The sequence below is a fragment of the Berghia stephanieae genome, chromosome 2 (assembly GCF_034508935.2).
Source record: "Berghia stephanieae isolate SIO BIC M18660-M18661 chromosome 2, UCSD_Bste_1.3, whole genome shotgun sequence".
Lineage (NCBI taxonomy): Eukaryota > Metazoa > Mollusca > Gastropoda > Nudibranchia > Aeolidiidae > Berghia > Berghia stephanieae.
The window spans coordinates 104,821,956-104,836,955 of NC_088361.1; the positions used below are offsets into that span (position 1 = coordinate 104,821,956).

Genomic DNA, 15,000 nt, shown 5'->3' on the forward strand with positions numbered 1-15,000 from the left:
CATTTCTTGTTATTATCAACATAAGTGCTTACCACTCACTTTTCTGAATTAATATCTAGGTCACCTATAGGAATGTATCTTTATTCTGAAAAAATATTAACATAACAATATGATGAAACAGTGCAACGGAAATGTTCTAGGTATGCCGGTTTCTTTTAGTCATTACCCCCCCCCCCCTCACACACACACACAAACACACACACACACACACACACACACACACACACAAATTGAACATAAAATCGGTTAATCTCTCTATAAAGTCATGGTTATGTGAACTCTGAACAAAACAGAAATAGGCCGGAATATTCTTGTGTCAAATATCCGTCGATTACAATGACTCTCATATCTGGCATTTTCAGGAAGTCTTTAAGGATGTCCTTCATTTATTGTTTATTGTTGTGCTGACGAAGGGTTTGTACCCGAAACGTCCATTCTGCCGTACTCTGGAATAACTCATATTTTAAAAAAGATTGGCCAGACAACTCGTCTGACAAATATCGATCAATTTAAATGACTCTCATCTTGGCAAAATCTCTCAAACCTGGGACTTCGCGCGAAGTATTGTTTCCATCCGTCGCCTCTCCATTTTCACTCTTTCGTTGGTATTTTCACGATCCCAGACTTCAGGCAGCCCCTACCGCGCTGTGCTTTTTAACAAGGTGGGGGGCATTTAACAGATTAATCGTTGAACTACGAGAATTGAGGCCACTATATAATAAACGTGTTTTCTTTAAAGTACGTCACCGTAGGTCGTCTTTATTTCTTTTATGCTCTCAAATAAATGATTTATGTTAAGTAGGTCACGTTGAAATTGTTAGATTTGTGATGTTATGGTTTGGATTTGGGTGACACCATTTCAGTTCCATTGATTTTTTTGTTTAATTGAGTATTGAGTATCATTCATTCATTCAGACTCTTAATTCATAATGTTTGTTTCTGTTTTTCGTAAGAGGAGTTCATTAAGTTTCTTGTGCACTTAAATAGTAGTAAAAGGAGAAGAGGGACGTGAAGAAGAAGTAGAAGAAGAAGAAGAAGAAGAAGAAGAAGAAGAAGAAGAAGAAGAAGAAGAAGAAGAAGAAAGAGAAGGAGGAGGAACGAAGAAGGAGAGGAATAGTAAAGGAAGAAGACGACTAAGATTTTGAGAAATAGAGGAGAAGAAGAAGAAGAAGAAGAAGAAGAAGAAGAAGAAGAAGAAGAAGAAGAAGAAGAAGAAGAAGAAGAATTGTGAGAAGGATGAGAAAAAAAAGATGAAAAAGATTTTTTTTAAAAGAATTTGAAATCGACAAAGGATGATGTAAAAAAATAAAGAAGGGAAAAAAAAAGAAAAAAGAAGTTTAATAGGTGAGATTCATTTTAAAAAGGAAAGGTTTACTCTAGCAACAAAAACTGTGAGAGACTAAATTATCAATAGCAATGTTTCTAAATTGGCAAATATTAGAGGATGAGAAATTAAAATTCGTTTGAACCTTTCATTGAACGCTCTTTTATCATGACCGAGTCATTATCTAGGCTATGATAGTTTTATTGTTTCATCCTTCATTGATTTGCTATTCTGAAACAGCACGCAAATCAAAAGTCTGTGAGTCAGTCTTGAAGTAACATAACAAAAACACGACTGTACCAAAACGAGATTTATACAGTGTGAACACGCACGATGTATAGAGAAAAAAAATGAACTTTATATAGCGCAATCTCCACTAAATGTGCTCAAAGCGCTTTACAAGGGGTCCCTGGTCAACAGCAACATATAATATGTAGGACGGGACATGCCGCCTGTTTGGCGACATTACAATTTTTCGGACAAAGACAACGCTGTTAACGGCCAGGTACTCATTTTACACCTGAGTACGGTGAGAGAAAGTGAGTAAAGAGCCTTTTCCAAGGACTCAACTATGCGCCGAGCGCGAGGCTCAAACCCAGGACCTTCCGATCCGAAAGCGAGTGCCATACAACTAGACCACATAACCTCAGAAAGAGAACTCTTAGAAAGAGAACTTTTGTGTCAATATCTTAATACATTAGTCAGGTTTAATCAAAGATAGAGTAAGGAAATTAGAAATTAGATTTCTTTTTTCTACTCATTGTTCTTTCGGATTTGTATCGTTTCATCATGTATGGACAATGGATGCCAGTCTCCGCACAACACCATGTGGCTATGTGGTCTAGTGGTATGACACTCGCTTTCGGATGGAAAGGTCCTGGGTTCGAGCATCGCTCGGCGCATAGTTCAGTCCTTGGAGAAGGCTGTTTACGCACATTCTCTCACCTTACTCAGGTGTAAAATGAGTAACTGGCAGTTAACAGCGACGTTTCTGTCCAAAAAGAAAAAATATAATATCGCCTAAAAGGCTTCACGTCCCGTCCTAAATGAATGTTAAATATTGCTGTTGACCAGAGATCCCTTGTAAAGGGATTTGAGCACGTTAAGTGGATATTGCGCTGTAAGAAAGCTCAATAAAAAACACCAATAAAACAAAAACAAAACAAAAACTCAACAGGAATGTAACAAGAATGAAATATACAATGTGAGCAAGCAAACGGTTTTCGCATTTAGTTATTTTAACACAACACTCAGAACTAACCAGAGATCGAATACAGACAATAGAAATGAGATTTTTAAATCTGTTCTTTTTTTCATTCATAGTTTATAGTTTCACTTTGCAACAAAACGTCATTGACTATGGTATTTTGTCGCTTCAAGGTCGGCAGATTTCACATTGTTTTTGTTTGGAAAATGACACCAGTCTCTATGCAACGCAACAAACAGAAATGTACCAAGAAAGTACCATGGAATGTACCAAGAATGTACCATGATATGTACCAAGAATGTACTATGATATGTACCAAGAATGTACCATGATATATACCAAGAATGTACCATGAAATGTACAAACATGTACCATGAAATGTACCAAGAATGTACCATGATATGTACCAATAATGTACCATGAAATGTACCAAGAATGTACCAGGATATGTACCAAGAATGTACCATGATATGTACCAAGAATGTACCAGGATATGTACCAAGAATGTATCATGATATGTACCAATAATGTACCATGAAATGTACCAAGAATGTATCATGATATGTACCAATAATGTACCATGAAATGTACCAAGAATGTACCATGATATGTACCAATAATGTACCATGGAATGTACCAAGAATGTATCATGATATGTACCAATAATGTACCGTGAAATGTACCAAGAATGTACCATGATATGTACCAATAATGTACCATGAAATGTACCAAGAATGTACCATGATATGTACCAATAATGTACCATGGAATGTACCAAGAATGTATCATGATATGTACCAATAATGTACCATGAAATGTACCAAGAATGTACCATGATATGTACCAAGAATGTACCATGATATGTACCAAGAATGTACCAGGATATGTACCAAGAATGTACCATGATATGTACAAAGAATGTACCATGAAATGTAAGAACGCGTGCTGAGGAGCAAAAGGATTTTGTTTTTGTTATCTTAACTCCAGACCTGTCAATACCACGAAAAATTCGTAGCGATACGAATTTCGGCTCCAGCAACAGAGCTGCATTCGCCTTTTTGACTCAATTAATCTTGTTGAGAATGAAAGTTTATTCCTTGGATTCTTTTAAAAGGACTTTGGAGCATTGTTGGATTATGCTGAGAGCAAATAATTTATTTCTAAAGCTATTTTTCTTTTCCTCCTAGGAAACTACGAAAATAAGGCAGCTCTGTGTTAACGCAATGGTCAGAACGAATAAAAAATGGAATAAGGAAAGTAGAAATTAGAACTCTTTTTCTATTCATTTTTTATTTTTTCATCATGTAACAAAACTGTCATTGATTTTTTTACATTTTGCTTCGTCACGGTAGGTAGATTCAAGGTCGTCTCTGTTTGGACAATGAGAACAGTCGTTACGAAACACAACAGTTAGGAACGTACCAGGGATGCACCTGACAAACGCTTTAAGATCAGAAGATACTTGGTTTGAGCCTCGCTCGGCGAATAATTGAAATCTTGGAAAAGGCTCTTTACTCAAACTCTCTCATCATACTCAGGTGTAAAATGAGTACCTAGTCATTAACACCGTTGTTTCTGTCGGAAAAAAATTGTAATATCGCCTAAAAGGCGTCATGTTTCGTTCTGTATGGTACTTATTGTAGTTGGTCTTTGTAAAAGGGTTTTGAGCAGGCTTAGTGGATATTGCGCTATATGAAAGCCCACTTTTTATTTTTACCAAGAATGTGCCATGAAATGCAATGAGTAAGCTTGGAAGCTAAAGATCAAAAGGTTCTTGCATGAGTTATTTTAACACTTTAGACGGTAATGATCAAATAATTAAAAAAAAATAAAAATAAAATTACCTTTATTCATCCCCGAGGGGAAATTTGTCTCTAGGGTCTACTCCAAGGCAAAATTGGAATAACCCAGGCGTCAGCCGCAATGCAACGCCGCAAAGTGAGCTATAGGGCGAGGTGACTTGCTGAAGGCCACACAACGAGGCGGGTAGTCGAACTCGGTACCTGTTGGGTACGAAGCAAAGACCGTACCACTGAGCCACGGTAATAATGCGGCTATGTGGTCTTGTGGAATGACACTCGCTTTCGGATCGGAAGGTCCTGGGTTCGAGCCTCGCTCGGCGCATAGTTGAGTCCTTTGAAAAGACTCTTTACTCACATTCTCTCACCGTACTCAGGTGTGAAATGAGTACCTGCCCGTTAACAGCGTTTTCTCTGTCCGAAAATAATGTAATATCGCCTAACAGGCGTCATGTTTCATTCTACATGTTACTTGCTGTTGTTGGCCGGGGACCCCTTGTAAAGCGCTTTGAGCACATTTAGTGGATATTGCGCTATATAAATCTCAATTAAAAGAAAGTGATTGTCTGTGTTGGGACAGTGATGTCAGTCTCCACGCAACACAACAAACAGAAACGTAACAAGGGTAAGCACGCGTGCTGAAGAGCAAACTGCTTTTGGCTTTAGTTATTTTAACACATTAGTCAGAACTAATCAAAGATCGAAGATACCATTCCTCCCCCTTGCCACTCCCCGCTCCATTAACCCCCCCCCGCACCCACCCACTCCTACAATAAATTGATCCGTGCCTTATGGAAACCCTGCAGTGCGCTCGGTGATTATTCTGTGAAAACATTATGGTTACTTGGTCACCGAGTGGTTTTATTGACACCTCCACCCCTCCACCCCCCACCCCCACGTTTGCAACCGTCACCCTTCCCCACAACGTTCGTTTCGGCTTAAAAATAAGTGAGCGAATATATATATATATATTGAATAAATTGAATTTAAGTATATATATATATATATATATATATATATATATATATATATATATATATATATATATATATATATATATACTTAAATTCTCAATTTTCATTTTTGTTGATAATAACGTTAATATTTACTGTCTAAATGGCCCTGAAATCATATTTTTTTTAAACAACGGCAAAAAGAACAAGAAAAAAATCCAATAAACAAACAGAAATGAATCAGAAACTTGAGCTTTTAAACAGGCCAATAATATCAACTAAAAGTAATAGAAACAGGATTAAGATGTTCCGAGGATTCCAAGATTATGTTGGCTATTTGGAAGCTCACAGTGCCGACAACCTCTTGCAGGATAGAATCTTATTCCAAAGGGATCCCAATGTTTAAAAAACGCATACCTGAACACATCACATACTTCTACTTTAAATCAGAAAACAAATTTAGATTTATTCTTCATATCAAAAGTAAATATCAGGATTTACTTGTATTGGCCCCGTGGGAAATATGATTTCTGATATCTCAAATATTTACTAACATCTTAGATAATTTCTATATTTACTGTTAATTTGTCATATTATTTAATCCCCTCTTACATTTATTTTCTTATATTTATTTACAAGCAATAGCCTTACTTAATCTTTACCATATCAGACGGAGAATATTCATTTTGAAATATGAAACATCTAATATTACTTTATCTAATATTCTCGAATACAAATAGACGCTCATGACTGGGGCATTGCCCTGGATGTTAAGGGACATAGCGCGTGATTAAGAACAGGAGAGTAAAAAGAAATGACGTGAGCTTTAAAATAGGACATTATCCATCAATGTGCTCAAATCTCTTTATAACAATATCAAGCCAACAGCAACACTGAACACGTAAGGCGAACCATGGCTCCTCTGAGAAGTTATAAACTGGGGGTGGGGGGTGGGGGGGGGCAAGAGGGGTTACTTAGGCAACGCGGTTACTGCCAGATGTTCATCTCATTTTACCCCTGAAGTACAAGGAGATAAATGTGAGTAATGTGAGAAAACCTTCATAGTAGCAGTGATATTACAAAATTGAGCTTTTATGTAGAGCAATATCCATTAAACGTGTTCGTAAGCTTTACAAAGGATCCCTGACCAAAATCAACCCTCAACATGTAGAACGAGACACGACGCCTGTTATGCGATTTAAAAAAAAAATTCCGACAGAGACAACGCTGTTAACGGCCAGGTATTCATTTTACACCTGAGTAGGATGAGAGAATATGAGTAAAGAGCCTTTTGCAAGGGCTCAACGATGCACCGATCGAGCGAGGCTCGAATCCGATCCGAAAGCGAGTGTCATACCATTAGACCACGTATCCGCACACTGACTGGTTGCCAACAGAACGAGGTCCCATCCACAGAAGAAAAAAAAGTCCCATATGCATCCGTGGCAAGGCTTAATCAGGGCTGCCAGGTGGCCTCGTTTGTGTGCCAAAATTAGCCACAGAGAGAATCTCGTTTTTATTACCGATGAGTTTTTCAAATGGGTCACAGTAATAGTAGTGTGTGGCCAAGTGAGGTTCTATTTTGTAAATTCTGAATCGAAATTGGCCACGAAGCACTCTAGCTGGCAGCCCTGGTAATAATAGTACTTGGTGAGAACTTGGATTAGGAAAGAAAGAAGATCATTCTTGGGTGTTCTGTTTTGGTGACGCGGTTTGAAGTATACTCGAGTATTGACAACATACTGCAAATATCAAGTTAAGAAGTTAAGGATCAGGCACCAGTGTCTGAACAAGTATGTATGAAAGGTGCCAGAAAAAAAGCAGGAAAGAAAAATACAAGAAAAAAAATCATCCCAAAAAGTAGTCTACCTCGACTGGGGATCGAGCCTCAGACCTTCTGATTACCGGTCAGACGTGCTACCATTACACCACAGAGGCTCCCAATATCGGGATTTTTTGGGTGGATGTTTTTTTTTCTTGTATTTTTCTTTCCTGCTTTGCCTGGCGCCTTTTATACACACTTTTTCAGTTCTTAAAAATAGTGCAGCATGGGTTAGTTGTCATAACATTGTGCCAATATCTGAATCTGTTGCCAACCAGTAGATGACTGCATGGAACGTAAAAGTTTTTAAAATTCTCTTTGTATTCACAACGTTCTCACTCATTAATGATGTATAATGCAAAGTGCAAAAAATCCAACTTATTCAACCGGAACTAAGTTGGCGTAAGCTCTGATTTTATGAGCAATAAAACTGCAAACATTCAGAGACATTCAGTTTGTACGTGCTGCACCCGTGACCTCAAAAAGTCGGGGAGAGTGGCTCATAATAGACATAGAGTTTGAAACGACTTTTTTGGTGGTCGTGGATAGCTCATACGGTAGAGTCACGATCTCCCCGGCCAGGCCGAGTTGCCGTACCAATAAGGTCGCGAGTTCGAGCCCCCATCGCCGCCGCGAAGTTTATATTCTCTATTATTGTCTTTTGTATCCAAGTGTACACTTTGCTGTGCATGACATAAGTAATGTACCTGTGTGCGGTTATGTGTCGTATGACACTCGCTTTTGGATAAAAAGAAAGTCATGAGTTCGAGCCTTGCTCGGCGCATTATTGAGTCATTGAAAAAGACTCTTTACGCACAAACTCTCACCGTACTCAGGTGCAACTCTTAACATGTAGGACGGGACATGACGCCTGTTAAGCGATATTACAACGTTTTTTGGGGGGGGGGGGGACAGTCAACGTTATAAACGACCAGGTACTCATTTTACACATGAGTACGGTGAGAGAATGTGAGTAAGGAGCTTTTTTCCAAGGACTCGAACTATGCGCCGAGCGAGGCTCGAACCCAGGACCTTCCGATCGAAACCTAGTGTCATACCACTAGACCACAAAGCCGCACGATAAGACAATACGATATGAGTAAAAAAAAAACCTTTTCCAAGAATTCACTTTGTGCCATATAAAATCGATTTTGAATATCGTTAATTGATATTACTATTAATCGAAAATAATTGTAGTTTTTTCCTATTCAAATCGATTTAAATCAAGATCGATACTTTATCTTGCACTTTTATCAATTAGAATTGATAAGCTCCACGAACTCAATGCTCTTAGTTATTGAATGCTTTAAAGCGACGTATGCATATATATACAGGTCTGGCATCCGAACCCACTTAAGGGCCTGGTTTAACATTGTTGTAATGGGCAATATTTTGCGTCACTTTGTGAGATTTCCATTACAACAATGACAATGAGCCCAAAAAGAGTTGTGTTATCAGACGTGCAAATACGTACAAGTCGCTTTTTAAGTATTTAATAATTTAGTTATGTTTTGTTGCCATAATAGATAGTGACCTTTTCCCTAAAATCTGTCGGGATCAATAAATGTTTTCAAAAATGGCTTTTCTGTTGAAATGACCCGAAAATTAAGCATGTGTGACCCTTTGCCTCAAAACGGTATTAAGTCGGGTTGGTTAAAATGTTGAAAACTGGATTTATAGCCAGAAATATCAGACTTGTGTTGAGTTTGTATGTTTTATTGAGGAGAATGGAAACCATATTTTAAGGTGTTAATGCCAACAATTTATATTTTTGACTAGTTTCACATTAAATTCGCCTTTTAAGCATGTGGTTCGTTCCGACATAATACCGTTTTGAGACGATGGGACACATTTGGTTTTGTTACTGTAGAAGTTCTTAGTTATTGGTTTGGACAGCCATATTAATGATTCGTTGATACTAAATTATACCAATAACCCTGCAACAAGCATCATGGTTCTAAACAAAGAAAATCGGTACTTTTTATTCTTTATGCTGCCTAGAACTTTTTCAGATGTCATGTGATCAGAATGTATAAAAGCCAAAACATGACCAGACTTATGTCCCGTCGGAAAAGTATTTCATTAGGGCGTCCGCCATTGTTCCGATGGTTTAGAATCAGTTACTAAATTACAATGCGTCATTACGTGGGAAATGACGTCACGACTGTTGAAGCCTATGGTAAAAATGAGGTCAGTAAAAGGGATTTTCATATTGGCCAAAATATTCCATGACTTCAAATTGTATTCTCTAATACGCAGGCAAAATTCACTATCTCACTTCGCCAGAAATTATCTGTATTATCTGTACTATCGACTACAAACAAACAAAAATAGAGCTTTAATATTTAAAAAAAAAAAACTTGAGCTTTCATATAGCGCAATATCCACTAAACGTGCTCAAAGCGCTCTACAAGGGGTCCCTGGCCAATAGCAACACGTAACATTTAGAACGGGACATGATGCCTGTTAGGCGATATTACAAATTTTTGTTTGGACAAAGACAACGCTGTTAACGGCCAGGTGCTCATTTTACACCTGAGTACGGTGAGAGAATGTGAGTAAAGAGCCTTCTCAAGGACTCAACTATGTGCCGAACGCGAGGCTGGAACCCACGACCTTCCGATCCGAAAGCGAGTGTCATACCACTAGACCACATAGCCGCACAGCGGTTGAATAGAGCAATATCCACTAAATGTGCTGAAAGCGCTTTACAAAGGGTCCCTGACCAAGACCAACACGTAACATTTAGAACGATACATTCATGACGCCTATTAGGCGATTTTACATATTCTCCTACAGAGGCAACGCTGTTGACGGCCAAGTACTCATTTTACACCTAAGTACAGTGAGATAATGTTAGTAAAGAGTCTTTTCCCATAACTCAACTATCCGCCGAGCGAGGCTCGAACCCAGGTCCTTCCGGTCCGAAAGCAAGTGTCATACACTACACATAGCCGCACCGTAATAAGCAATATCACTAAAGTGCTGAAGTGCTTTAAGGTCCTGACCAGACAACATAACATTTAGAAGATACATTCATGAGACTATAGGTCATTATACATATTCACTACAGAGAACGCTGTGCGGCAATACTCATTTACCTAATACATGAAATGTTAGTAAGGTTTCCCATACTAATATCCGCCGAGCGAGCCGAACAGGTCCTTCCGGTCGAAGCAGTGTCATAACACATCATAAACCACTCTAGTTGAGTAAAAATGGGGTGGTAAGTATACTATTACTCAAATAGTCCAATACAAAAAGGGTTTTCGACTGAGCGCAATATCCACTAATGGGCTCAACGGTTTGAAGGCCTGAACAACAGTAAAACGTAACAAGTAGAACGAGACATGACGCCGGTTAGGCGATATTACAATATTTTTTTTTCGGACAAAGACAACGCTGTTAACGGCCAGGTGCTCATTTTACACCTGAGTACGGTGAGAGAATGTGAGTAAAAAGCCTTCTCTAAGGACTCAACTATGTGCCGAACGCGAGGCTGGAACCCACGACCTTCCGATCCGAAAGCGAGTGTCATACCACTAGACCACATAGCCGCACAGCGGTTGAATAGAGCAATATCCACTAAATGTGCTGAAAGCGCTTTACAAAGTGTCCCTGACCAAGACCAACACGTAACATTTAGAACGATACATTCATGACGCCTATTAGGCGATTTTACAAATTCTCCTACAGAGGCAACGCTGTTGACGGCCAAGTACTCATTTTACACCTAAGTACAGTGAGAGAATGTTAGTAAAGAGTCTTTTCCCAGAACTCAACTATCCGCCGAGCGAGGCTCGAACCCAGGTCCTTCCGGTCCGAAAGCAAGTGTCATAACACATGACCATAAAAACGCACTCTGAATGTTGAAGGTAAAATATAGGTGGGTGGATAAGTATTATACATATTACTCAAATAGGTCCAAAAATACCAATAAAGGGGGTATTTATACGAGCTTGAGCGCAATATCCACTAAATGTGCTCAAAGCGGTTTAGAAAGGGTCCCTGAACAACAGTAAAACGTAACAAGTAGAACGAGACATGAAGCTGGTTAGGCGATATTACAATTTTTATTCGGACAAAGACAACGCTGTTAACGGCCAGGTGCTTATTTTACACCTGAGTACGGTGAGAGAATGTGAGTAAAGAGCCTGTTCCAAGGACTCAACTATGCGCCGAGCGAGGCTGGAACCCAGGACCTTCCGATCCGAAAGCGAGTGTCATACCACAAAAACCACATAGCCGCACATGCTAGATTATTCCATAGCTTCAGAAGGTATTCTCTATTCCTATTTGTAAAACTTATTTTCTCATGTCTTCGCCAGAAATAGCTTGCTGACTACAAGACTACCCCTGATGCACTGGGACTGAAGTTCAAACACCGTCCTGTGTGGGTGGATAAATATTGTACAATTTACAAATGAATCCAAAAGGACAAATTATAAGGTCAGTAAGGGGGATATTGATATTGACTAGAATATTCTATGGCTTCAGAGAGTATGCTCGAATTTACTGGCAAAACTCATTTTGTCCATTTTGGTCAGAAAAAATACATCGCATATTTTTATAAGGATCGTAAATCGAAAAACAGGACGTACATTTGGTCCAAAATACTGCTTAAACCCGAGACTGCCTTAAAGTTTTGGGTTTAAGTTATTATGTTTTGTTTGTTTGTTTGTTTGTTTATGTGTTTGTTTGTTTGTGTGGCTATGTGGTTTTGTGGTATGACACTCATTTTCGGATCGGAAGTTCCTAGGTTCGAGCTTCGCTCGGCCCAAGTTGAGTCCTTGGAACCTGGCCGTTAACAGCGTTGTCTCTGTCGTAAAAAAAAAATTGTATTACCGCTTAACTTGTTGCTGTTGGTCAGGTACCTTTTGTAAAACGCTTTGAGCACGTTTAGTGGATTAAGCCCTACTAATATAAAAGCTCAATTTTTAACAGTTTTTTCTTTGGACAAATTAAAATTTGCTGTCAAATGTGTTGTTATTTTTCTGGCCAAATCATAAAATAGTTGTTTTACCAGGGGAGCTATACCAGTATTGGGCAATGAGCCTCTTGAGTTCGTCAACAAGACTTTGAGAGTCCTGGAGGACAGAAGATTTACTGCGTCACGGTTGATTGGCTACTGTATAGTCAGCGTGTGTTTGTCAACGTTTTGTAACAACAGAGCCGGATTGTAGTGATTTCAATAGTAGATATATAGTAATAGTATGGATTGGGTAATCGTAGGAGTAGTAACGGTCGTAACAGTCAAAGTTTAGTTTCATAACTTTCTATAGTCAAATATTATTTTATCATATTAATTGAGATTTATTAAAGCGCAATATCCACTAAACGTGCTCAAAGCGGTTTACAAGGGGTCTCTGGTCAACAGCAACATTTAACACGTAGGACGGGACATGACGCCTGCAAGGCGATATTACAATTTTTCGGACAAAGACAACGCTGTTAACGGCCAGGTACTCATTTTACACCTGAGTACGGTGAGAGAATGTGAGTAAAGAGCCTTTTCCAAGGACTCAACTATGCGCCGAGCGCGAGGCTCGAACCCAGGACCTTCCGATCCGAAAGCGAGTGTCATACCACTCGACCACATAGCCGCACAATATTCCGTTTAATAAAGAAAGAATGCGATAATCAGAAATCGATATAATTACTTTTTTTTTTTAATTATCAGTTGTTTTATATGTTTCATATATCCGATTTTACTTATTCGATACTTATATTTAGTGGATATTGCGCTATATAAAAGCTCAATTTTAAAACTCAAATTCAAGTGCAATGCGAAAAAACTAAATAAAAGTAGTCATTCAGAGCCATAAGGCCCACGGGACCGGAGTTAATGCCCGGTTTCTATAGTGTGAAACAGACAATAGCAATTGCTTGCTATCCTTTGGATAGGACACTAGACTATCGCAAAGTACTTTCCACCAGAACCTAATAGCCCCAGCAACCCAATCATTGCTTGGTGGACTGGGGGATCATAAAAAAATCTCGACTGCACCCGGGATCGACATCGGTCCCTTTGCATGTGAAGCGAGTGCTCTACCAACTGAGCTATCGGTACTCCCGAATGCATCGCTTATTAATTATTATATACCAAATTTATCGCATTTAAATTAAGCTTTCAGATAGCGGAATATCCAGTAAATGTGCTCAAAGCGCTTTACAAAAGGTCCCTGGCCAAAAGCAATATTTAGCATGTTGGGCGGGATATGACGCCTGTTAGGCGATATTACAGAGACAACGCTGTAACGGCCAGCTAATCATTTTACAACTGAGTACGATGAGAGAATGTGAGTAAAGAGCCTTCTCCGAGCACTAACTATACGCCGAGTGAGGCTCGAACCAGGACCTTCCGATCCGAAAGCGAGAGTCATACCGCAAGACGACATAACTGCATAAGTAAAGAGCCTTCTCCAAGCACTAACTATACGCCGAGCGATGCTTGAACCCAGGACTTTCCGATCCGAAAGCGAGTGTCATACCGCAAGACGACATAGTCGCATTTAAGATAGCTTTACCACGTGAATCAAACAGAGAGATTATCGTTTGTGTTAATCTAGCAGATTATATAAAATGGGATCGTTTACAATATTTCCATTAGTCAAAGTTTTAATTACTATCTTTAAGTATCTGCATTAAAACGATATTGAGGGGCTATGTGGTCTAGTGGTATGACACTCGCTTTCGGATCGGAAGGTCCTGGGTTCGAGCCTGGCTCGGCGCATAGTTGAGTCCTTGGAAAAGATCCTTTACTCATATTCTCTCACCTTACTCAAGTGTATAATGAGTACACGGTCCTAAGCAGCGTTGTATCTGTCGGATAAAATCATTGTATTATCGCCTACCAGGCGTCATGTCTCATTATTTATGTTAACGTGTTGCTGTTGGTCAGGAACTCTTTGTAAAGTGATTTGAGCACGTTTATAACAATGTTAAACCTGGCCCTTAATTAAGTGGGTTCGGGTATCAGACGTGCATAAATGTAGACGTCAATTTCAACATGATCATCATCATCATCATCATCATCATCATCATGAAGAAAAGGAAGAGGAGGAGGAGGGGGGGGGGGAGGAGGTGGAGGACGATGACTACACTGACAACAACAATGACAATACTTACATGGACAATACAGGCCCAAGTCAGTAAACCTGTCCATTTCATTCCAAAATCCAGGGTTGAAATATTGAAATAAGATCTACATTCGAACCATCACACAACACAACAACAACACATCATGTAGATAAGCGTAAATCCAAGCTATAATTCCAAATAATAATAATAATATAGATTCCGCGAGTCAACAAAAAAACTGGACTACAAAAACAAATTCAGTCCTTTCAATATAATAATATTTACTTTATGAATCACAGGAAACTCGGTACGGATATTCCAATCTGGTCGCACAACACTCACCGCTTCGATTCTGTTATCGTAAACTTTAAAACAACCCAGACGCGATAAAAATCGCAACAAGGTAAGACACCGCACAAGTTACACTTAATTCCTCCTGATAAAAACCGAGTCCCTAGTATAATTCAGCGATTTTGAATGGGCCCTATCAGAGTTTTCCCGTGAAAACAGTCACTACACACACACACACACACAGTGCCGTCGGATTTCCAAGAATGACTGGATAAATACAAACCCAAAAGCTCATTAATTTACCTACCCCGTTCTCTCCCTTTTATCAGCTCTTACTGTAAAATAATAATAAGCCTTTTTAACCGTATCGGCGCCACCAAAATGCAATTCGTGTTAATAAAATGTCTATCAAAATGAAACTAATGAATAATTAATTGTATTTATTCAATTTTATTTTGATCGACATAAAGAATGCAATTGAATACGATCAGAGAATCGAGGTAAGAATTTTCAAATTGAAAAAA

The 15,000-nt window shown here is 38.9% G+C and overlaps 1 protein-coding gene across 1 annotated transcript in view; it reads right to left on the reverse strand.

The window, feature by feature from the left end:
* LOC144963807 (uncharacterized) overlaps positions 1–14,747 on the reverse strand; it is a 27,685-nt gene extending 12,938 nt beyond the window's left edge. The window contains exon 1 of the mRNA XM_078897745.1: positions 14,234–14,747. Within this exon, the coding sequence (XP_078753871.1) occupies positions 14,234–14,275 (42 nt within the window). The 5' untranslated portion in view covers positions 14,276–14,747. The remainder of the gene's footprint in view (positions 1–14,233) is intronic.
* Positions 14,748–15,000: the final 253 nt, after the last annotated feature.